The sequence below is a fragment of the Haliotis cracherodii genome, unplaced genomic scaffold (genome assembly GCF_022045235.1).
Source record: "Haliotis cracherodii isolate W230 unplaced genomic scaffold, xgHalCrac1.p SCAF_15, whole genome shotgun sequence".
NCBI lineage: Eukaryota > Metazoa > Mollusca > Gastropoda > Lepetellida > Haliotidae > Haliotis > Haliotis cracherodii.
Window position 1 is genome coordinate 10,051,731 of NW_027266270.1, and position 26,987 is coordinate 10,078,717.

The 26,987-nt window shown below is 38.6% G+C and overlaps 1 protein-coding gene across 1 annotated transcript; it reads right to left on the minus strand.

The window, feature by feature from the left end:
• Nucleotides 1-1,704: 1,704 nt before the first annotated feature.
• LOC139462694 (coadhesin-like) lies at nucleotides 1,705-17,796 on the minus strand. The gene is made up of 10 exons (XM_071244521.1): nucleotides 17,784-17,796; nucleotides 16,496-16,708; nucleotides 11,383-11,571; nucleotides 10,600-10,773; nucleotides 6,894-7,085; nucleotides 5,956-6,147; nucleotides 5,020-5,211; nucleotides 4,084-4,275; nucleotides 3,148-3,339; nucleotides 1,705-1,709 (listed from the first exon to the last, which is right to left on the minus strand). Exons 1-10 carry the CDS (start codon nucleotides 17,794-17,796, stop codon nucleotides 1,705-1,707), a joined length of 1,554 nt encoding a protein of 517 aa, XP_071100622.1.
• Between the last annotated feature and the right edge of the window lie 9,191 nt (nucleotides 17,797-26,987).

The following is a 26,987-nucleotide window of genomic DNA, read 5'->3' on the forward strand; positions in this document are numbered from 1 at the left end:
CATGAAGATCTATTCAACAAGTTTTCACATAGCAACAAATCAGGTTGTCACAGTTTTTAATCTTTTTTAATCCTTTTAGTCATTATGCTACTGTACATCTTGCTTCATTACATGTGTGCCATTTGTTATTCTTACTGTACATCTGGCTTCAGCCAATCATCTGTGTCTTACTTCTTGTTGTTAATGTTAATCTGCTGCTTATCAAAACATAGTTTGCATATATACCTCTCTTCACTTGGATGTAGTCCCTTTAACTTGATAACAGTGTACGAAACTACATCGAAACGTCGCTAATCAACGAGAAATGTTTTCCATAAAGTTGTACGTTTTCTTATTTACTCATCCTCATCCTTAAGACATCCTCAAACTTCAGTTCATCTTTTGTAAATGCGCCTTATTGCAATCGTTCGAGTGTGCACTTGTCCTACGCTATTACCACCTTGTGACAATTACGAGTCGGCATTAATGTAGGTCAAGCGTCACCCTAGCGTAGGCGGCAAAATCACTGGTTCAGCCTGTGACCAAAAGCACAGGCTTGGACTAGGTAGTTCAATTTCCATGTGAACTGATCGATTGCAAGAACATTCAGTTATTCTGCAAATATCCTGCTCTTACCATTTTATGTTGACAACAGTTTTCTAATCATTATATTATTCATGAATCAATATCTTATCTTAAATACCATGTTCGTGGGTTATATTTGATGACACATTGTGCTTTACTATTTTGGCGCAAGTTGGACGGTTTGAATTACCAAAATTTGAGAAATATGTCCAACAGAGTTATATCAATTTATTAGCTAATAATTAACTCATACACACTGGTAGAGTATCACATTCCTGTTTTTTTCAACATATTTTCCAAATCAAGAATATTGTCTCCACCCTTTCCATACATATGTGTATGTGCATTTACAATTTTGATAATTAATTCTTAAAACACTGGGAAAATTTCCTCTTATCAACATTTTTTTCTAAACGAAGACCATTTTCTCCAGCCTACCCACATGTATGTAGATTTATTCGTGTATATAGATCGATCTAACGTGCATTTATCAAATATCGTTTTGAAACGCATTTTAAGAAAATTACTTGGACATTGATTGACGAGAGTTTCGAGTTTCGCTTTCATTGTGAGGTCCTTCACATATTGCACCGCCAAAATCCGGAGATATACAGTTTCTGATTCTGAAAACCACTTTCGTGGCATTGATTGAGCAGGTTACGGAACATTCAGAATTATCCCATTCACTCCACATCGTGAATCTTCCGTTAACTGAAAGGTAACCACATATGGCATTCAGTAAATGCAGGTGATGCATGTATATCGTGGTGTGACCTACACGCTCAGCAGTCTGTTGCATTATTTCTGAATGAGTGATTACTCAGTATTTTAATCCCCTCTTCGTCCACTGATACAACGCGCTCCCGATTGAAGTTTTTATATCAGTTTGTTATTTGGCCTTTCACTTACACTATGACATGAATTTGATTTCATTTATTGTAGCTGGCGAGTCACCATCAATCCTTCTCTACTGTATCATCAAAGATCATGGCTATTGTTGATTATTCAGGAACACCGAAACACCATCAGTCATACTGTATTAGTGAACGTCCGATCAAATACGTTCCACTTTTCCGCAATTAATATTTAAATAATAGCTTTTCATCAAGTGCCCTTTTCATCCCATGTCACGCACACCTGTCAGCCTGCAGATACATTGGTTGTATGTAAATCACATGAATCTTCAAATTATTGAACAGAGGATATACATGTGCTTAAAAATGGAACTTTTCCATCTATTTTCACTTGCTCATTATTTTCAGAAATAAAAAGCTTGATTGAGTGCTGACACTGGTCCATCGAAAGTGATGAAATGTTACAGTAATTGGATAACCATGTGTAATGCGTGTAATTTCTTAACCATGTAATCAATGAAAACAACATGTGAACATATTTTGGGAAATATTTATTTCTTCATATTTGCGATCAGAGTGATCTGAGAAGTTTTATTTATTCTAACCATATCGCATGATGGGAGAGCAAAATGAACTGGGTTTCTCTTGAATCTTTGAATCGATTTATGGGCGTTTCCGTCACTCAGAGCAGTGTGTGGGTGTGTTGTGTTCAGTTAAATCACAGAGTGTAAGCATAAAGTTTGGCAGACAGACCAAAGCGATGCATGGCGAAGGTGTTCAGCACTTTTCCAAACGTTATCAAACAGTTAGAATAGGTATTTTCACGCGTTATTATTGTGCAACATCTCCTATAAATCTAATATTCTTTAAATCTGTAGTCATGTTTATACGTTCAAGATTTGCAAATAAGTTGAAATTGTTTGAAATTGTTTTTCAAGTCAAATACAAAGATTATAAGTATGATACATACTTGGACATTCCGTGTGGTTGCAACTTCTGTTTGTACTCTCTTGAGTTCTTTAATCATTTGAACAAACTTTTCCTTTACCCAAATGAATGTTTTAGTGAGTTGTGATTGTGATGTGTTCAAATGTGTTTCAGTTACATAACAGAGTGTAAGCTTAATATTTGGCGGACAGTCCAAAGCAGTACAAGTCGGAGATGCTCACCACTTTGATGATACACAGAAACCAATATGGTGAGGACAAAGAAAGGATCATAATCAGGATGAATACGGGACAACGAAAAACATAGATGGGAAATCTGTAAAAGCGTATGTTATGTATACATTGACAATATGGTAAGAACCGATCAGCCCAGTTTAGGTGATTGAGTTGTAACTTTATATTGTGTATTGGGAATACTTCACCACGTTTAGTACAATTCTGGTAACAAAGTATTCCAACGTTGGTTGTACTAATAATTTACTTTACCTATACATCATGATTTTTACCAAGTACAGCAAATACTTTATTAATACTATGCAATATTTACATACCATCTTTACAACTTCATAATAGACCATTCAACTTATTTCGTAAGCAAATGTGTTAGTGCTTCATAGTCCACAAATTATTAAACAATTAGAATAGTAACATTTATTATGCATTGTTACTGTGCAAACCACATAGCACTTTAAACATGTGCAACACAAGGTGACATTGTTTGAATCTTTGGCTGAATGTATACGTTTTTCAAGTCAAATACAAAGTTTATAAGAGATACATACTTGGACATTCTGTGTTGTTGCAACTTCTGTTTGTACTCTCTTCAGAGGGTCCTGTACAGTTGGCTCCCCCAAACAGTGGAGGTGGTTCGGTGCAGCTTCTATTTCTAGAAACTATCTTCTCGGCCTCACGTCCACAGGTGACAGGACAGTCAGGGTTACTCCATTCAACCCATTCACTAAAACCACCATCAACTGCAAAACACAATCAAACGTTACTTTTGAGTTCTTTAATCATTTGATAAACGTTAACTTTACCCAAATGAATGTTTTAGTGAGTTGTGATTGTGATGTGTTCAAATGTGATGCAGTTAAATCGCAGAGTGTAAGTTTAATATTTGGAGGATAGCCCCAAGCAGTACAAGTCGTAGATGCTTACCACTTTGATGATACACAAAAACCAATATGGTGAGGACAAAGAAAGGATCATAATCAGGATGAATACGGGACAACGAAAAACATAGATGGGAAATCTGTTAAAGCGTATGTTATGTGTACATTGACAATATGGTAAGAACCGATCAGCCCAGTTCAGGTGATTGAGTTGTAACTTTATATTGTGTATTGGGAATACTTCACCACGTTTAGTACAATTCTGATAACAAAGTATTCCAACGTTGGTTGTACTAATAATTTACTTTACCTATACATCATGATTTTTACCAAGTACAGCAAATACTTTATTAATACTATGCAATATTTACATACCATCTTTACAACTTCATAATAGACCATTCAACTTATTTCGTAAGCAAATGTGTTAGTGCTTCATAGTCCACAAATTATTAAACAATTAGAATAGTAACATTTATTATGCATTGTTACTGTGCAAACCACATAGCACTTTAAACATGTGCAACACAAGGTGACATTGTTTGAATCTTTGGCTGAATGTATACGTTTTTCAAGTCAAATACAAAGTTTATAAGAGATACATACTTGGACATTCTGTGTTGTTGCAACTTCTGTTTGTACTCTCTTCAGAGGGTCCTGTACAGTTGGCTCCCCCAAACAGTGGAGGTGGTTCGGTGCAGCTTCTATTTCTAGAAACTATCTTCTCGGCCTCACGTCCACAGGTGACAGGACAGTCAGGGTTACTCCATTCAACCCATTCACTAAAACCACCATCAACTGCAAAACACAATCAAACGTTACTTTTGAGTTCTTTAATCATTTGATAAACGTTAACTTTACCCAAATGAATGTTTTAGTGAGTTGTGATTGTGATGTGTTCAAATGTGATGCAGTTAAATCGCAGAGTGTAAGTTTAATATTTGGAGGATAGCCCCAAGCAGTACAAGTCGTAGATGCTTACCACTTTGATGATACACAGAAACCAATATGGTGAGGACAAAGAAAGGATCATAATCAGGATGAATACGGGACAACGAAAAACATAGATGGGAAATCTGTTAAAGCGTATGTTATGTGTACATTGACAATATGGTAAGAACCGATCAGCCCAGTTCAGGTGATTGAGTTGTAACTTTATATTGTGTATTGGGAATACTTCACCACGTTTAGTACAATTCTGATAACAAAGTATTCCAACGTTGGTTGTACTAATAATTTACTTTACCTATACATCATGATTTTTACCAAGTACAGCAAATACTTTATTAATACTATGCAATATTTACATACCATCTTTACAACTTCATAATAGACCATTCAACTTATTTCGTAAGCAAATGTGTTAGTGCTTCATAGTCCACAAATTATTAAACAATTAGAATAGTAACATTTATTATGCATTGTTACTGTGCAAACCACAAAGCACTTTAAACATGTGCAACACAAGGTGACATTGTTTGAATCTTTGGCTGAATGTATACGTTTTTCAAGTCAAATACAAAGTTTATAAGAGATACATACTTGGACATTCTGTGTTGTTGCAACTTCTGTTTGTACTCTCTTCAGAGGGTCCTGTACAGTTGGCTCCCCCAAACAGTGGAGGTGGTTCGGTGCAGCTTCTATTTCTAGAAACTATCTTCTCGGCCTCACGTCCACAGGTGACAGGACAGTCAGGGTTACTCCATTCAACCCATTCACTAAAACCACCATCAACTGCAAAACACAATCAAACGTTACTTTTGAGTTCTTTAATCATTTGATAAACGTTAACTTTACCCAAATGAATGTTTTAGTGAGTTGTGATTGTGATGTGTTCAAATGTGATGCAGTTAAATCGCAGAGTGTAAGTTTAATATTTGGAGGATAGCCCCAAGCAGTACAAGTCGTAGATGCTTACCACTTTGATGATACACAGAAACCAATATGGTGAGGACAAAGAAAGGATCATAATCAGGATGAATACGGGACAACGAAAAACATAGATGGGAAATCTGTTAAAGCGTATGTTATGTGTACATTGACAATATGGTAAGAACCGATCAGCCCAGTTCAGGTGATTGAGTTGTAACTTTATATTGTGTATTGGGAATACTTCACCACGTTTAGTACAATTCTGGTAACAAAGTATTCCAACATTGGTTGTACTAATAATTTACTTTACCTATACATCATGATTTTTACCAAGTACAGCAAATACTTTATTAATACTATGCAATATTTACATACCATCTTTACAACTTCATAATAGACCATTCAACTTATTTCTTAAGCAAATGTGTTAGTGCTTCATAGTCCACAAATTATTAAACAATTAGAATAGTAACATTTATTATGCATTGTTACTGTGCAAACCACATAGCGCTTAAAACATGTGCAACACAAGGTGACATTGTTTGAATCTTTGGCTGAATGTATACGTTTTTCAAGTCAAATACAAAGTTTATAAGAGATACATACTTGGACATTCTGTGTTGTTGCAACTTCTGTTTGTACTCTCTTCAGAGGGTCCTGTACAGTTGGCTCCCCCAAACAGTGGAGATGGTTCGGTGCAGCTTCTATTTCTAGAAACTATCTTCTCGGCCTCACGTCCACAGGTGACAGGACAGTCAGGGTTACTCCATTCAACCCATTCACTAAAACCACCATCAACTGCAAAACACAATCAAACGTTACTTTTGAGTTCTTTAATCATTTGATAAACGTTTCCTTTACCCAAATGAATATTTTAGTGAGTTGTGATTGTGATGTGTTCAAATGTGATGCAGTTAAATCGCAGAGTGTAAGTTTAATATTTGGAGGATAGACCCAAGCAGTACAAGTCGTAGATGCTTACCACTTTGATGATACACAAAAACCAATATGGTGAGGACAAAGAAAGGATCATAATCAGAATGAATACGGGACAACGAAAAACATAGATGGGAAATCTGTTAAAGCGTATGTTATGTGTACATTGACAATATGGTAAGAACCGATCAGCCCAGTTCAGGTGATTGAGTTGTAACTTTATATTGTGTATTGGGAATACTTCACCACGTTTAGTACAATTCTGATAACAAAGTATTCCAACGTTGGTTGTACTAATAATTTACTTTACCTATACATCATGATTTTTACCAAGTACAGCAAATACTTTATTAATACTATGCAATATTTACATACCATCTTTACAACTTCATAATAGACCATTCAACTTATTTCTTAAGCAAATGTGTTAGTGCTTCATAGTCCACAAATTATTAAACAATTAGAATAGTAACATTTATTATGCATTTCTTACTGTGCAAACCACATAGCACTTTAAACATGTGCAACACAAGGTGACATTGTTTTCAATCTCTTGCCGAATCTATACGTTTTTCAAGTCAAATACAAAGATTATAAGAGATGCATACTTGGACATTCTGTGTTGTTGCAACTTCTGTTTGTACTCTCTTCAGAGGGTCCTGTACAGTTGGCTCCCCCAAACAGTGGAGGTGGTTCGGTGCAGTTCCTATTTCTAGAAACCATCTTCTTAGCTTCACGTCCACAGGTGACAGGACAGTCAGGGTTACTCCATTCACCCCATTCACTAAAACCACCATCAACTGCAAAACACAATCAAACCTTACTCCGCCTTAGTAAGAGCTTTTTTTATTATGTGCACTATTAGAGTAGTTATGTTTCATATTCCTTTTACTTATTGCTGATTGCAATTAATTCTCAACATGTGCAGTAAAGATGTTAAATTGTCTGAAAATGTAGTTTACCCGGACCATTTCAAAGGTCAATGAATATGTGGTTGTTTTTTGCAATGGGCAAACTCCTTCTATGTGAATCTAAAAACATGAAGAACACTTTTAAAAGGTGACTTGATAAAGTGATTGGAGCACGTTGTTTTACTGTGAAGTCATTTCTGCATAAATTCACATGTCTTAGTGTACCAGATACTTTTACCCACAGATAGTGTTCGGTACTCAATAACGTCACAACCGCAACAGCTCAAAGCCAGCTTTTTAAGGAAACGTCGGATTGGTATCTCGCTATTACATTTCGTATTTGTTTAAACGTAATGTTATAATTAGAAGCTAACCTAAGCAAGTGCGAAAATGTCAGTTAAAGTGGATTATGCGTGTTGACATAATGTAATAGCGGCTCAGATTCCAAGTTTTTGAACAGCCAGATATACAAACAACACTGGATAAATAGTTAGCATTAAAAGTTAGTCATTCGGAATCAGAATGTTAAAAACATATGTGCCCTCGCTTTAGCCATGTTGAACTTTGGCTGGCAAGAGGTGTTCATGATGCGACTGTTGACAGTGCCGCCATGTATAGGGCCATAATTGACAGGCATACCAGCTGAATGTGTTTATCCTCCAACTCCCGAAACCCGTTTCCCACTGTGTAGCAAAACGACGTGTTTTTCTTTACTTGATAGCCGCAGATGTAATTTAAACTGAATATATCCTTTTAGGTTCAATATAATCAGTACATTGTCTGGTCATGATTCTTTTCTTTACATGATACGTTTTTTTAGTTTGTGAGTAGCGTGTGTCACCAGTTTTTCGAGAACACTAGATTTCAGCACTGATTTTCCGTGATCAATTCATGAATTAGTTTCGATTATTTACCGGCAGATAATCGATATTGTTTATTCACTGACGTTGATGCTTTATGTTTACATTCATTTGTGGTCGACTGCATGATTTGACCTGTCACAGCTTAATGCTAGTGACCCTTACCACAACCTCCACGAAACCTCTCCACAGGGTTTCATGAAAGAATTTCTGTTGCCACCTACGGCCTTCATAATTATCACATGTGCACATTCGGTGCACACGTGCTATATATATCCCGTTAGTGAACACCTGTTGTCATGATTAAGTCGTAATACCACCATAATCATGTAAGAATCCGGTCGGGTTCAGTTGGGAGCCGACGGTGATCCGGAACGCGATCCAGTTGCGATCCGTTCGCGAACCAGACTGAATAAGTTCTTATTACATAGCGAGGGGCGGTCGGGTAGCATGGTGGTTAAAGCTTTCGATCGACAAGCCGAAGACCCGGGTTCGATGCCCGACGTGGGGACAATGTGTAAAGCCGATTTCTGGTGTCCAACGCCGCGATATTGCTGAAATATTGCTAAAAGCAGCGTAAAACCATACTCACTCACTCACTCACTAACTCATTACCAAGGGTAGTTACCTTATGCATGAACTCAATAAGAACATGTTAGACTCTCATGTTTCCGACACCAATAACTCAAGGGGGCTACATTTTGTTGATATATACGGTCACCTTCTGCCTTTGTAATTTTCGGCTTGTATTATCATGGAAGAAATGACTTTTCTGGCATTTTTACTTAATATCATCTCAATGTTATCACAGTTCAGCATATGAAAACACTGCAATATGTTTGATCTTCATACACAAGCGTTGTATATGCAATCACATCCAGTGCGTTGACTCACTGTCCCGTTAGCTATAATTTGAGAATCATGTGATCTGATTAATTGTACGTTTGTTTACTGCATTTCATGTACTTGTATTTGCACTTTCTGGGCAATTCGTTAATATCACAAGGCATATGTCTACTAATGTAGTTTTGTATGCTTCGGTTAAATCATAAAAGTCTATGAATTATCGGTTCACCACATTCACGGCCGAGCCATCGACGTGGCGCTCGTGGTACCAACAGAAGAATCCCTCGAATTATGAGTTTGGCTTTCCCGGGACTATCTGATATTCAAGTATGGCATACAATGTGTCTTTAATGCACATGTGATATATATTTCCTACATGTATTTCGTGCATGTATATTAAAGTAAATCTGAAACATAAATCTCATAAACGTTCAATATTTTGCAAAAACATTTGTTGTTGTTTTTTGCTTACACAGAGAGTTAAATGCTGGACTTTATGTTTCTGTACATATGAATAGGAATTTCTGCTCTGATTGAGCATTTCAAAACATTGGAAATTGACCAAATACATTTAAGTTAAAGTGCAAGTAAAATGAAACAATGTACAGCGATGTCAAAGATAAACGTTTTCAATGTCTGATATGTACAAGTGGCTGTAGCGTCTATCTACTACTTAATCTATCTTCAGATGCTTAGCAGGAACTGGTCAATCAAGATCTTATTAAATGTGTTGCTATTTCTGTTCCTACAAAAGACTGCATTCATTGCTGAGTGTGTAAAACGATTCTGGATAACTAAAATAACCTTCACGTCTTCAACTATCTTTTTATGACTAACAATAGAGCGGCTGTACATAATGTTCATATCTCATATATACTGAACCGAAAAAGAAACGTCACCCCAAGTAACATTGCATGAAAGTTGTCATTTAAATATCTGCCTAATTTTTTTCAAAGTTTCTAAAATTTAACAGTACCTTATCCGGGAAAATGAAATTTGATGATAAAAAAAGCAAAGATGACAGTAAAACCGATCGCCCAAACGCATCACGTCAACGGCCGTGGTAACCCGATGCACGTGAGTTCCGTGCAAATCAAAATGGACATGCGTTCCCTCGTTTCTTGCCCAATAAAAATCCACCCAGATTGGATAACATTCATTCGTTATTGAATTGCTACCACCCGGCAAGTAGCCAATGCATTTCAAGTCCACGTAAGGACCATGTAACTGCTGCGGAAACTGCTCGACAGACCATTGGGACACACCTGCGACACATTAGTGCGGACACTGTGCGTCGACGATTGACGAGCAGACACCTCCACTGTCACAGGCCACATCGAGGACCCATTCCGACACCACGTCATCGCCCGAACCGTCTTAAGTGGGCAACACAGCACCAGTATTGGCGCCACCAGCAGTGGAGAAGAGTCTTCTTCCCAGACGAGAGCAGTTACTGTATCTCAACAGCAGATGGCAGAGAGAGAGGGAGAGAATCTGGCTGCGCCGTGGGGAATGTTATTCGGATGCTTGAGTTGTTGAGAGAGACTCGTTGGTTGGTCCAAGCATCATGGTGTTGGGTGGAATTGCTCTTGCACAGAGGTTCGGCCCTGTGGTCTTCAAGAACATTGATCCAGGGAGAGGCGATGGTGTCACAGCAGCTCGGTACATTGATCAAGTGTTGAGACCACACGCCATACCTCTTTTGGCACGACGCCGCAGTTTCAGCATGATAACGCCCGTGACCACACTGCGAGAGCAATAAGAGACCTCCTCCTGCTCTCGGTCCCGATTTAATTCCCATTGAGAATCTGTGGGGCGAGATTCAAAGACGGCTGAATGATATCCGACCAAGGGCGACAACTGTAGCTGAACTGCATCAGGCGTTCCTCAGAGTGTGGGCTCAATTGCCTATGGCCTTCATCAACCGCCTCATCCATCCCATGTATCGACATTGTATGGCAGTCAGCAATGCACATGGCGTTATATGTACAACAACATAAACATATAATTGAGTGAGTGAGTTAATATTTAAAGTCACATCGGCAATATTTCAGCCATATAGTGACCATAAACATATAAAGATAATGAATAGGTAGTAGAGAGTGAACTAATTACGCTTTTAAATTGAAAGTAAATTCTAACCCTGGTTTCACTGTATTCATAACACAATTCACATTACACTCCTCTAAATGTTAACTGGCATACCCAATGCACATCTCTATCAACTTTATAAACATTCCAGAACAGTGTGAACCCGTACAGATTCCATTTCCTTTTAACTTTGATCGCTGGTCAAATATCTCACTGTTTACATTCAGTTTGTTAATTTATTGATCTGGATACTTTGAACAACGAATGTATTTCTAAGAAAACAACTTTTAATGTCCAACATGGTTCCGTCGTACTATGCTACTGCTAATTTTAAACACTCTGGATTTACGATTTTGTATTTGCATGGTAGTTGGCAGTAGCTCACATACCTGGACAACGAGCGACTTCACACGATCTGACGACGATCTCCTGCACTGGTTCAGTGCAAAATGATCTACCATTGGCAGGAACAGGGTTGAAACATGAGCGCAGCCTTAATGATACTCCTGTAACATTCTCCCCACATGTTGGACACCGCGGAGTATCCCACTCTCCCCATTCTGACACCCCACCATCAACTGTGAAAACAAAACAAACATTTCAAATGTTTGAAAATAGTTACGAATTTGGAAGATGCATAAATGCATAATCTACATTTATATCCGATACATAAATTGTTTCATTCATACAGTGACAGAAGAACCAAAGTTTAAGAACTAAGGAAATATACACGGTTGGTAGTGTCAAGAGGTGGAATTTAGTCATATCACAATGTCACTAGAATAGACAAGACAAGGTTGCGTGCAAAATAGTAATTATGTCCATTTCTTTTCACGATCAATTGCAATTATGCATAATCGCAGAATATCTTACAAGCAAAACACAACATCTACAGCCAAGAGAAACCTACTAAATTCTTCTTTCTTGTGTCCTACCTTTAACTTTCAATATGTTTGTACAATGAGTTCATTAGTGATCGTAATATGTACATCTTCATCTGTATTGTAATTCACCATATCCTGAATGTACAGTGGTATAGGAACGAATATTGGTGTTTTTTTATTTGTCGTGTTAAGTATAAATAACCCATGCCGTTTTCCTGATTAAATATTATAGCCATGGAAAGAGTTCAATGTATAAAAAGAAAAGCTACAGCACCTGGGCATGGAGATAGATTCGTGCATCTCCAATATCTTTCCTGAGAAGTTGAACCGTCACATGGAAGCCCACCATTGAATGGAGGAGGATTGTCACATGCCCTACTCCTTCTCTGTAAAGTTTCCACATCGACTCCACAAGTCTTTGGGCTGAAAGTCTGTGTCCATTCACTCCACTGACTAAAACTGCCATTTACGACTTGACCTGAGACGAATAAATCGATAACAAAAGATGGTGTGGGAGACAGTGTGCTCTTTGAACTCAGTATATACAAATGGATATTCTGCAGTGACATTGACTGATTGTGTTTTGTTTTTATAAACAAAGACAAACTAGCTTCACACATTCGTACAATGACGAGATCGCATGATAAGATGGATTGTTTCCTGGAAAATACACACCAACACGTTCCTCCCAGGGAATCAAATGTGTTAAAAATACTTATTGTTGGAACACGTACACTTGCCCTCTTTCGCCATCTATGCAAAGTATAAAACGTTTGATCCCTTAATTACATACAGTTTCTACAACTACATGTCACTGTGAACGTTTAATAACTAACTTTGGAACAAGTTTTTCCAGACTTTGGAACAGGTTTCTGCAGACAAGAATTGTGCACACGGTTTGCAACGCATGTCCACTATCAAGTCGCTGTTCACTTGCGGCAGTTTCTTAACAGACAATACGCCATCGTCAGCATTCAGGTAATTATAATCAGCATGCTCGGCGATCCTGTGTCGAAACATGTTAGCCAGACACCATTGGAGTGTGAAAGTATATAAACTAGGGCAATCGCCGATGGTCTCGCGTATATTTCAGATCGTCCAGATTCACTCTGGACCTTCTCGATAGATATGTCTTTAACGAAAGTCACGCGAACGTGAACGCGCGGGATCACCATGATTGCCAGAACGCCACTACATATTGTTCATGGAAGGATTACTACAGGGACAACATGCTGGTGCCAAGGCAATCATGAGTGTTAGAAATACTTATTGTTGGAACACGTGCACTTGCCCTCTTTCGCTATCTATGCAAGGTATAAAACGGTTGATCCCTTATTTATATACAGTTTCTACAATCACATGTCACTGTGAACGTTTAGTAACTAACTTTGGAACAAGTGTTTGCAGACTATAGAATAGGTTTCTGCAGACAAAAAATGTGCGCAAGGTCAACAACACAAGTCCACGATCATGTTGCTGTTCACTTGCACCATGACATCAGAGTTCAAGTTTAAGGAATAGTGTATGTCAAGTTGTGTAGACACGTTTTATCTCCCCTTAAAACAACTTTTTTGTAAAATACGTGTGCGGTCGATACCATATATAAAATAGAACACATGTGTTTTCAATATAGTCGACAATGTATCATGACAACATGTATCAAGAATATATGATTTAACAGAAATACGTTCTTATGTAAGGAGCTATATATTTTGAACTCAGTTCTGGTTGATTTTAAATACAGGATAATAATGCCTGTATTTGTAATACGTGTTATACAGAGAGCAAATATTATTGTTTTACCTGAACATGGAAGAATGCCTTTACAAACTTCAAACTTTTGTTGATAATAGGGTCCTTCACATGGTTTTCCACCATTTAATGGCACAGGGCTATCACAACGCCTAAATCTGTTCAGCAGCTGTGTAATCTGAACTCCACATGTTTTAGGGCATGGATCAGCAGTCCACTGGCTCCATTGGCTGTAACCGCCGTCAACGACATCATCTTAAAGGGGAAAGTCACAGGTTTCAAAAGCTCATCTATCGCAAATGAGTATCATCACATTCTGAACATTATCAGCAGAAAAATAATAATAAAAATAATGCTCATATATTCTTCATATACTTGTTGCTATCAGGATTATTTTTGCTAGTTTTATTTGCATAATGAACGGAAGTCAAACTACTCCAACGGATTGGTACACTCTAACCAACTGAATGCATGGAAGTAATACTTTCGCGTTTGAATTGTATGAAGTACGTTAGTATAGATTAGAATATCTGTCATATCCATTACCTGGACACGGAGGTATGGTACACTCCATGGATGTTGATTCATAGTTGGTACCACTGCATGGAAGTCCACCGTTTTGTGGTGCAGGGCTGTCACATGACCTCGTTCTCCAAATATTAACGGTAACACCGACTCCACAAGTCTTTCCGCACGTCGCTCCAGTCCACTGGTTCCATTCTCCATAACCACCATCAACTATGTCACCTTAAAAAGATATTACTCGGGTCTCAACAGCTTATATAAAATGTAGGTAAGTTGTCGTTCAACATAAAAAAAAACATTTGCCATATACTAGGGTGATGTCCAAGTTTTATTAGTACAATAACGCTTACTTACAATAACGCTTGAGCTCGGAATAAGGATGTATGTATTAAGCGAACTCGTGTACCTGGATTAGGAATTAGGTAGGATATGAGGTTGTATAAAGTGTATAACATTATTAAAATGTATTCTTTAACAAACGTTTAGAGTTCATGTTATTACGACTTGCATCATGAGTAAAGGTCGATGGTGCAATCATGGTGTAAACATAATTGAAATGCTCACCTTTTCGCGAAAACCTATTCCAATGTTTGGTTACTTTATAAACACTTGATTCATAAACACATGATATAGTCGGAATCATACAATCAACTCTGCTTCATTCAGAGATTTATACTGGATGTGGGAAGGGATATGAAGTTTTCTATATGTATTAATGTTACACTGCCAGTAAAAGACAAGCAATACCTACCTGGGCAAGGTACAACACCCTCGCAATCAATTTGTCGTGCTTCGGTAGACGGTCCTTGACAAGGCAATCCCCCATTTTGTGGTGCCGGGCTATCACAGGATCTATTTCTCCTTTCTACTGTCTGAACCTTGACTCCACAGGTTAGTAAACATTGATCCGCAGCCCATGGGCCCCACTCTCCATAGGTGCCATTGATTATGTCATCTTAAAAGGAGTGAGTGGTGTGTGGAAATATATCGACATGAAACTCAAACTGCATCTTCGATTAACGATAGCAAACAAAGATATAAGTATTAATAAGCTAGTGCATACAAGATATCAATAAACAATATTTTGATAAATAGTTAAAAACGTACTTAATAATATCTTGATTTCAGAGAATATTATGTTTAACATTTATCTTAAAAAAGTTTACTCAAGGTGTTGACTGATGTTCTCATACCATTTCGTGATCATCTGCCCCTCGAGGACAGACCCGTGAAGATCCGGACCAGAATAGGTTTTCAGCAAACCATGTTTTCCGTAAAAGGCGCTATACTTGTAAAAGGCGATCAGGTGGTCAGGCTCGCTGACTTGATTGATGCATGTAATCGTATCCCAGTTGCGTGGATCGATGCTCATGCTGTCAATCACTGGATTGTCTGGTCCAGACTCGATTATTTACACACCGCTGTCATATAGCTGGAATATTGCTGAGTGCGGCGTTCAACAATAAGCAAACCAAAACCCTCGAGGATAATTCAAGGATCAATAAGTTCGATTCGTAGAAGCCGAAGTCCTTTGTTAACCAGTGGTCATGTGTTCTACAAAAAGTGCTCAACACAACTCGAGATTTCCCCTCACAACATTATGTAACTGTAATACTGTTCATAATAGTGTTAATCTCATACGTATTCACCCTCATTAAAATGTATTTCGATAAATTCTGTTATAGGCACCCCTTCAGTACAAAAACCATGTTTGAAATAGACACATCATGATGACAAATTCCGATTCTTTCTTTACCTTGACAAGGAGGTATGTCGCATGGACTCGTCTTTTCTTCAGAAAGGGAACCTTGGCAGACAAGGCCACCATTTTGTGGTTTAGGACTGTCAAGTGTCCTGTTTCTCCTTTGTACGTATCTAACATTGAGGCCACAGGTTGTTGGACATTCTCCCGACCACGAACTCCATTCCCCATATGCACCATCAACTGGGATACCTTTAACATATTTTGCTCCAGGTATTGTCAAATGTATATAATATGTCTTGCGCATCTTATTTATTCTGATACATATCTGCCTTAAACATGAATATCAACTTCATACTTATAGCCAACAATGTCATTGCATGCTGAAACAAACAATGTATATCTGCCATGTATAGTGGAAGTGGTACCACGATAACCTATGTGAATATAACAAAATACAACACATTCAACGTACATGTACTTAGGATCGTTGAATCGATTGTTCAATGATATAAGTGACGACATAAAGACATACCGATGAAACAGTATTATGCAATTGGAGCATGGTACTTTAGAGACAAACGTATCAAAAACAAACATATTTTTCAAACAATCATATATGAGCGCAACGTCATATACCCTTAGCACAGGACTCAGGTATATTGTCACACAGTATCCGTGATAACTCCTGCTGCACAAGTCCTTGTTCCACACAAGTCTTTCCATTGCCCTGACGTAACGGGTTGTCACAGCTCCTCAGTCTTGTCCTTGTGCCGGTCACATTTACTCCACATGTTTGGTCACATGTGACATCACCCCATTCCTGCCATTCGGAGACGCCACCATCTATATCTGAAGATGCAACAGAAAATGGAGATGACACATGTTCTCAAAATGTACAATTATCCTGTAGTTGATTCTGGTCGGGAATTGATATCATCTTACTTGCTGAACGGTGTCCTCTTTTCTGCATGTCACAACTGACATGTTTTTAAGGAACATGTTTTACACTGATACCTTGCCCTTTGACAAACCTTCAAACTTGGAATTTACCTATCTTTTATAAGGTCAGTTTGGCAGCAAATGCATGGTGTACGTAATCACTTCCAAATTTTTAGGACAATTCAACGTTATGTGAATGCTATGATATTTTATGTTTTATTTTGCTTTATGATGTCAGACATGTGGAGGACATTTCCAAATTTGAAGCATCAGTGGCATAACTTGTATCCGATGCAATTCCCTATTTTGACTTGTACCATTGTTCCATGTTGTGAACAATTGCCTTGCCTTTGCATGTGTTTGTGACGTTCGCCATCAGTTCAAATGATGAGGAAAATCGCACTTTTAATCAGCATAATGAAAAAAATCCAAAACGATTATCAATAATATGGCAATAGGAGTAGTATACAACCGCCTTCCACTCAAACTGTTCTTCCAGGAAATTGAGTTTCCTCATATATCAATAGATTATTTAAGTATTGACTTTCACTTTGGCGCCGCGATTCGTTTTGCAGAGTTACGTCCCTTGGACACGCCAAAAACCTATGATTGTTGGTTCGAATCCCGGTTCGCCCCAATTATGTTTCTAGGTTTGTCAGCACCATACCCGAGCTCGTGGGTTTCACCGAAGTGGTAAACGTCTGAGACCTGCCTCACTTCGGGCTTTCCTCACACATTAAGCTGACACGCCGTGATATAACTTGAATACTGTTAAAAGCGGCGTTAAACCCCACTCACTAACTCACATTGTATCGCAAGCTCCGACGTTCATACAGTTTGGCCCTCATTCTATGAAGGTTCATACTCCAATGAACTCACACAAAGTGAAAGTCCATTCTTATAATTTTGGTATCACAATTTCTTACCTCAAAGGTTGTTGGCGGGAGAGGTTTCCGAAGTTGTTATAAAAAAACGTGGCGGTTACATGTGTTAGCCATCATTTATCAACTGGCCGATCATTGAAAAGTGGTCCAAATGTGCCAAACAGACACTTGGGTAAATTCAAAGATTGATGGGGACGGTCACTGTGAGCCTAGACACGGATCGAGTTGATACTACGATAGTTAAGATGTGCATCTCTTCGTTTCGTTCATCAGGAAGGGCCGTAACGAGGGTATTCGTGAACAAGCATGCAGTCAAACTCACTGATGTTTCTCAATGAATACTGAAACGCTGAGTTCAAGATTAATGGTTCTAAATGATCGGAAAGAACGCTTCTGTGTGTTCTCGCGCTAGGGAATTCCAAGGGGAATGTGGAAATAGTCAATCAATGTTTACATCATTTCAGAAACACGGCCTCGTGTCAAATTGAGCCGTTCATACAATTATAAACGTCAATTTCGCAGTGATGTGACCGACCTCTCGTCCAATGGAAAAGCCGTATATCGTGTAAACGTCAAATTAAAAAATCATTTATCAGTGGACCTCAAACGGAACTTCCTGATTTTCAAGTGAACATATTGTTATGAGGAAAACCTCACACTTATGTGTCAAGGAACATGCCATTGCTGTATTCAAATGAACAAAGGCAGATAGAATTGTTCTTCCCATTTGAAAAAGAAGAAGTAAAAGATGTCATTACTGGCAGGGACTGGTAATTTTTACATGATGGGGAAGGTGAGAGGATTTTGATGCTCTAACTGACTGAAAATAACTCCCCTCCCCTAATTCTTGTCATGAATATTGTGGATACCCCTCCAAAAGTCCTTGTACACTTCCTCATGATGCACTCAAAGTATGTGTATTATTGTTTTATGACCTTTCCCTGACTCACTCTGACCTAACCCCCCCCCCCCCCCCCCCCCCCCCCAACACACACACACACACACACACAAACACACAGCACTACCACACCACCATTTTCAGTAAACCCCATTAAATATAATAAACTATCACGCCCTGTACATTCTTCTCGTGTAATTGCCATCTACACAGCTCAAGGAGCGGTGTGTCAAATTTGCTCGCTGTAATATAAGCGACTGAACGATCTACAGGCCGTTCCAGTTACGGTTACCGTCGCCGCGTTTAAAGTAAGGCACGTGAAGGTGTTGTATTCGTCTACAGTTAGGCATTCGGGCGTGGTACGTAATTTCGTTCCTTGTCGATAACAAGTGGTACTCTGCTAAATTTGATATGCTTGGAACCTACATGTATGTACCTAACCCGGGGCAGGATAGATATAGCATAGAAAAACACTGGTTGCCCTGGTTGATTTACTTCTCGGTCGAATTTCAACAAACATGATATTATCAAACACACTTTCTACCCTGTCCTTTGAATTGTGCAATTTCATACGCACTGACAAGTCTATCAGTTTTATCAGTCAACATTTTCCTCAATCTGATACTATTCAAATGGTAATGACGGCATCACGAAATGTACAAAGCTAACATAATCGTGTGTATTTTCCTCAAATGGAATATGAACAAGAATCTAGTTCGATACCACCTCGCTTGGGTTGTTTGTTATCTATGACTGTTTTCCTGACTTTGTGAAGCATGCTTTAGTACGTGTATGTACTAATTCCATCTTTGAAACCCTGTAATGCGGTCCATTACCACCGGAAATAGAAAGATAGAAAGTTTACCCTACATTATACAACTTGACCTTTTGATCACAGTATATTTCTGATTCAGTGTGACCAGTTATGTTAAGTTTTGTTCGCTATCGTAGAGATTGGCTGTTAAAGCGTATTGCTTTCTTTAGAATCAATGCATATTGAGCTGCTGTGTGTTAGGATTAAACAAGCATTTAGTTGCAACTATGTATTTAATGTTCTAGGAATTACATACCCCCTGGCCGTATTTGTATAATGTAATTTGCAAATGTAAGTATTTAATATATGTATTTTATCATTTTATTTAAATACGATAAACAGTGACATTATAAAGTGGTATTTAGGGAGTTATGGGAGTTATGTCCAAGAAACGATACCAAGTATTTGAAAGGTTATGGAAGAAACATAAAACCATATAGAAAATTCATATTGGTATTTTTCATTAGAGCAATCTTTTAACATCAGGTGTACAAACATTCATTCCAGTTAACCTTTAACTATGCAGACGGACAGGCCCATAAAGACGTATGGGGTCAAGAATGAAGGTCACAGTCATAACACATGACGAGGCAAATATAAAATGTCAGGATACTCCTCATAATGTCACGCTAATATCGTAAAAGTATGTGCACTTTGAACATTAATGCACGCCAGAACACGTCGACAGGCTGATGACGCCAATTGTCGTTGTTGTTCCAATTGCTGGTGGTTGACTATTCATCAAACCGCACCAATACATTGTGTAACTCCATGACATTTGGCCAGTCAACGCCTTAACGTCATAGTATTAGTACTCACGTACAAAGCATAAACACACATCCATCCTATATGAGAAACCACGGCATATGGTAAAAAATATAAGCATGGCTGACTTGCATTGTCTATCAAACAAATATAAATCAAGGCTTCCCGCGCGTTATTGAAAAATGCTGCATTGAAACCCAGCCCTTTTCTTCCATTTGGTGCCTTTTCCTTATGTTACATATTTCGCGACAGGCTGTTAATGATACTGATATTGTTTCATTATCACAGTTTTTGCTATCTTAACTTCGGAATTGTTTGATTTCATAGTCAATCTAAACGCACCTATTTGCGTTTTTTATTTATTGTTTACTTTTTTAATGTTACAATACCATGATCATGGTCATGATATTAACATCTATTTCCTAAATATCACGTATATACGAATATCATCCCACATAGACAAAAATAATCTGTTTTGTCGTAATAGATCGACAAACAGGCTTTCTTATTTACTCTCAAAACAGTGTCATTAATATCAAGACCATGCACGTTACATAACAACACTGAAAAAGAATACAATAAACGTGTATATGTGAAATGAAGGAAATAGATGTTTAAACCAGAACGGCTCAATAAGCTGAACGGACTGATCGCAACGCGTAGTGATGCTTGGTAATGTGTATCTGGGCATAACATAGGAAGGAGCTGTTCATATTCAAATACATAGACCTGATTTATTATTCTTTAAAGATTGTTTTTGGTGTGATTGAAGCAAGCGATGTTCCGATTTCTTCTTGTCATTCTACCAATGAACATTCGCCATCTGAACATGTTTTTGCAATACAAATTGCATCGTCTGCATAATGTAATTTAAGTTCAGGCATACCTATATTTAATACATGTACAAATGTAGCTGTTGAAGTCAAGGGCGGCAGCTCATATAGTGTCATGCTTATTACCCAGATACAGATTGAACATTCGTGAGTTTTTTCTGGTAGCCAAAGCAATATAAACGAGTAGGTAAGAGTTGGCAGACGCCGTTTGTATGTTTGGAGAATTATCATATTTAATCAACCATACATATTGCACGTCTGTATGCGTGTGATTTCCTTTGATATCTTCAGTAAACTAAAGTTAACATACCTTGTGAATTGGAAAAGCCAATCGAAACGAGAAATATCCAAAGAATTGCTGATTTATCCGGAAACGACATTGTTCGCATTTACATTTCTACATTATCCTCAGTGTGTGGTGACTGACGTCGTAGGATTTCACGTATGAACCGAGACACGCACAAGAGTTGCTTTAGTAATGCTCTCCCTACCAGCACACACAGTTGAAATGGCAATTTGATATGAATGTACAAGCTCGTACATATGCTAGTTCTTTATCTGCAATAAAATCAATATTCGCTTTTCTTGTCAGTTACACAAACGTTATTTCAGGTAGGACCATGCATGAATGAAAGTGTTCTCTCTGCGGACAAAACCTGATTCAACACACTATGTAAGTCAATGTTTAACCGGGGCGATCGGGTAGCCTAGTGGTTAAAGCGTTCGCTCGTCACGCCGAAGACCCGGGTTCGATTCCCGACACGGGTGCAAAGTGTGAAGCCCATTTCTGGTGTCCCCCGCCGTGATGTTGCTGGAATATTGCTGAAAGCGCGCGGAGTAAAACCATACTCACTCACTCACTCAAAGTCTAACCCGATTGTCAATTCGAGTCAGTTCAATATTACTAGTGTCATCTAGCCCAAGGCGTTTACACTTGTTATTGTCCAACAGTCAAATGTGTATTCTACTGTTCTACTGCGACTACCGCCTATAGATTTTGTTGACTCCTCTGATACATGTTGTAGGGGCGGTAGGATAGCTCGTATCCTCCCGAAGTAACTCTATGCCAAAATCACTGCAGTGTAATTCAACAAAGATAATGGTCCAGTGTCTGTCACCTTAAAGCCCAAGAAAGCCAAGTGTTTAAACATTCAATCGTCCCAGAAAAGGCCAGGGTTAGATTCTCAAAGTTGGATCTGTGAGGCCATTTCTGGTGCACCATACACGCACCACGCACCATGCACCACGCACCACGCACCACGCACCACGCGCCACGCATCACGCATCACTCAACAATCATCACTGATTGTTGGAATATAGCTAAACGGGCGAAAAACCATACTAACTCACTCGCTTATATATGCACAGTTCTTTTAACTATCAGGTGTATGGGCGGCCATTCGGTCAAAAAATACAAAGTTGAAAAGAGGACAAAAGTACGCAATTAAGGTCAAATATTACGAATAAAGAACTAAATGTTACTACTAAGGGTCAAAATACAACACAAACAGACGCCGGTTAAACATACAAAGTTGAAATAAATGTCAAAAGTACGCATTATTAACAGTCAAATGTTACGAAAGAACGTCAGTGAGCACGAAAGGACGTTTTCAATAAAGAACGTCAGTGAGCACGAAAGGACGTTGACAATAAAGAACGCCAGATGGCGGTGCAACTTGTAAGACATTCCGAGTTAAATCGGCTTGTACCGCCGTGTATATGATGACTGAATGCCAAGGTGCACAATGTATTACGTCATTCCTCGTACACTCACCGTCTGACGTCACATATATATATATATATATATATGCATGTATTTAAAATGTATAATGTACACATTGTGTATAAACATGTTGCGTTTAAGTTTATTTTTTAAGGGCCTTTTCATAAATACAGTATACTGTGTAATCCAACATCTGCCTAACATTAGTACATGTATTACCTTTATTAGTACATGTATTAACCAACCTAAAGGGCACGTACACATGTTACAGGATGTTGTGGACAGCACAATGAAATCAAAACGCCACGCGTTGGGGGTATTCATACACGAATTCCTGTCACATGAAAAGAAACAGCAGTGGCGCAATAGCACGAGACCTCCCGTCGTCACTCCCTAACGATAACTGTTTACAACTTTTGTTGTGGCAAACTGTGCTCTTGTAGTTATTTTTTTTTCGTTTTCTGTATTATACCTTATCTTATTTTCAGTTACGTTTGTATGATTGTTTTCACGTCTGAGAGACATTATTGTATGACACAATGGGCGTGACAAGTCTATCTATTTATCTAAACACACGTGCGCGCAATACAAATAATATATCTTACTCTATGGGAATTATATCAGCTGTCCTTTATCGTGTTACGTCTTCATCTGTTATTCTAATGCAAATAGCAATGCCAACAGTTCCCATGTTGTTTTCAGATGCAGAATTGACTTGCCTTTGCGTATGTATGTGACAGGTGTAACCAGTGGATCAGGATACGCTTAATTGTTCACGAACACCACATGTCGTGAGGGTATTCATGCACGATCCCTGTCACATGATAAGAAACGGAATTGGCTCAATAACACGAGATCTGCCGTCGTCACTCACTAACGATAGCTGTTTACAACTTTTGTTGCGGCAAACTGTGCTCTTGTATTTTTTTAGTTTTCTGCATTAGACCTATCTCATTTACAGTTACGTTTGTATGACTGATTTCCACGTCTTAGAGACATTATCAATCTATTATTGAGTGCGTTGCTTTGACACCCCGTTGAACAATATTTAACCTTTTTTATGGCGTGTCAGGTGAAAAGGGTTAACTTATGAACTTCGTAGAAGTTTGATACTTTGGTGAAACCACCGAGCACGGTTATGGTGATAACAAACCTAGAAATATAATGAAGGCGAACCGGAATTCGAACCCTCGACCATTGGTTTATGGCACGCCTAAGGGACGTAACTCTGCACAGCGAAATGCGCCACCATAGGTGAGTAGCCACAAGAGCCCAACATAGGCAAGAACGCGAATTATTATGCAGAGTCCTGATATTTGCACAGTGTGCAATTAGTGATTCTCGAAGCTGATTGGTCAGTGAAACAACATGCATTGGACGACGGAACTATTTGTTTCTCATTGATTCACAAATCAAGTGCATTCATTAATATGTTTCACTTGCAACAATCTCACTGATTCGAGATTTTTAAGCCAAGAAGATAGTTTCATATCAACGACTTGATTCCACATGTTGTAAACAAACATGGCGGACCATTTGACACCTGTCAAAGTAAATGACCTCGTTAAAGTGGACGGAGATTTGACAGTAAGAGTTATGCACATAACTCTACCTCTGAACACATTTAATGTCTTTGTTGTCAAAACTGCATATGGCCAGATTGAAGTTCCAAGATTCCGATTGCGAGTTTTGCGAGAAACTGTTTCTTGTGCGCCAAGATCAACACCACCAAGTCCGGGTTTGCAGTGTCTATGCTAAAGAACCTTTTCGAAACCCCGAATTCAAACACCAGACTTAATGCTGACAGGTTTGCCTTTGTGAACGATGATGACATCAATAAGTTGCCAATAATAACTGCCAATGATCATGAAAACACAATGAACAAGATTAATCTTGATATGAATTTAGTGCACAAATCTATACAGGAATACATGACACAAGAAAGGTTGAAGACATTAGCCCGGTAAACTTAACATTATTCTCTGTAAAAGTTTTATTTCGCCACGCAAATCAGATGGTTCAGAATACAAACCGTCTACTTTGAAGGGGATCAAGGGTAGCATAGAGCTTGACCTCAAGCGAAAAGATTACAAACATCTGCTTATGGAATCTATGCACTTTGCTAAACTGAGGGGGGTTTTGAAATCAAAACAAAAATCATAAAAAAGCAAGGCAAAGGAAACTTACCTCAGCGATCTGATCCTGTGTCCGACATTGAACTGAATAAGCTCAGTGAATGCGGCCAGCTTGGTACTAAGTCTGCAGATACTGTGGTGGAACAGAAAAGTCTACAGTCTACTTTGGACTCAACACTGATGACGATGATAAGGACTATTTACAGTATTTGGAACGTCAGTCAAAAACATGACCGGGTGATCAATCCCATGACACGACACCCAAAGGCTGAGCTCAACCTGGGGACGAATGTGTGGGATGTTCGCCCGCTGGTCTTTTGCAATGACAGTCCATTTTGTCTTGTACCTTACACACTGTTTGGGTTAAAATTAGGAAAAACGTGGTTTAAACGCCAACTTGTTGGCAGAAACAAACTGGGCTCCCTCGTGAAGACCATGCCACCCAGGGCTGGACGGTCCACAGACAAAAAGGTTGATGAACCACAGCCCTAAAAAAAGAATGATTCGAGTCACTCCACTTTCGATAGTCATCTACCGGTCCCAGAGAGACAAATACTCATTGATTGACTCTGAGTAGTCTATAGAACTTGTTGTCCGGAATAAACTCGCAACACCAGTTCTGTTGTCGTTCCAGATTCAGCTGTCTCATATCTGATACAGGTTTTGCGTCTTCTATACCCTCTTCTCTGAGCGACGCGACGAAACGGCGGCTGTCTCAATGACAAAATCTTGCTAATAACAACAAGCCTTGATTAGCAACCTTGCCCGCTTTCAACAGTGTGATCTACTCAGTGTACACTATGCAAATCAAACATAAACTTAACTGACAATGTGATCTTTAACGTTGTGTTGCCAGTACTATTTTTCATGCGGAACAACATGTTAACTGCGAAACGCGGTTGGGGTGACAGTAATGTTGCATATGCGGATTGATACAAAACAGCTGATTCTTGATCAGCGATAGTAATTTTCTCAGCCGTACCCCCGAATGGGTAATAAATAGAATACCCCACTTGGTACGCGTGATTACGGAAAATAAGTCACTCGTAAAAGTACTATTTTGTTACTCGCTGAAGCTCGGAACTTACAACATTAATTTCACTCGTGACATATTTTCCGTAAACACTCGTACCTCATGGGTTATTCCATAAATATATCAAAACCTTTCTTCTTCAATGCATCTGATAATTTCACCTTACACGATTCCTTAGTTTGTACCGAACGAGAATTGTTTGATATTTCTATCTATTCATACCAATGACACCATACCAAACTGTCTCGGCCATGCCGTGGCGATCCGACAGCATTGGACGCTTGATCACCCTCCTTGACCTCAAACCTGCGCATTTGAATGATTTCTCATTGTCCGTGATGACATTTGTCTCTGGGACACACAGTTCTTCTTCAGAAAGTTATTTGCGCCAAATGGTTTTCGCCTCACCAAGCGGAGCGGGTCGCGATCTTCGCGTGCTGATGTCTCACGAGGTCGCCAGACCTTGGACGGCCGTTTACCGATGTTTGTGTGTCAGTCAGCTTATAACCCAATGGAGGTGACCGAGCTACGACGAACAACTTCAGAACATTTAGGAGATAAACGTACTGTGTTTGAAATTTAGATTAATATTAGGACGAATTCATAGCCTCTAAATTTCATTTGAACCCGAACGCGTTGCAGTATTGTATAAGTGCACAGTGAAGCAGTCATAAAATCAGACGCATTTTTCAAGTTAAAATGATAATGTCTAATCAAATCGAGTATTTCACGTGGTCATGGTAGAATACTACATTAATCATGCATATTTTTCACTACCGTTTGCGCACAGATAATGTTTAACAAGTGAGTGGTTTTCTTGGACGAAAAACATGCACAGGCTTTGCGTATCAGACATTCAGATTTTAGCTATGCACTGTTCATAATTTTCAGGGGGTGCTCAACATTTTATTCAGCCATAATAATCACAAACGAAAGTGGAGACTACATGTTTTTAAGATCTTTACGACGTATTACATTTTCTTGAACAGACTAAGTAGTATTTTGTTCATTTAAAAGTTAATCTGAATGCCGGTGCATATTGGTGCATTTTCGACACAGCTGGAATATTCGATTCAATTAGTTTTTGTACGTAAAAGAGTAAGT

Bases quoted from the DNA above. Each gene is read 5' to 3' on its own strand.
- LOC139462694 (XM_071244521.1), bottom strand. The intron at 11,572-16,495 runs GTATATGACGTT...TTGTTTTCACAG, and splicing joins ACCTGAGTCCTGTGCTAAGG to TTGATGGTGGGGTGTCAGAA. The intron at 4,276-5,019 runs GTATGTATCTCT...TGTGTTTTGCAG, and splicing joins CAACAACACAGAATGTCCAA to TTGATGGTGGTTTTAGTGAA.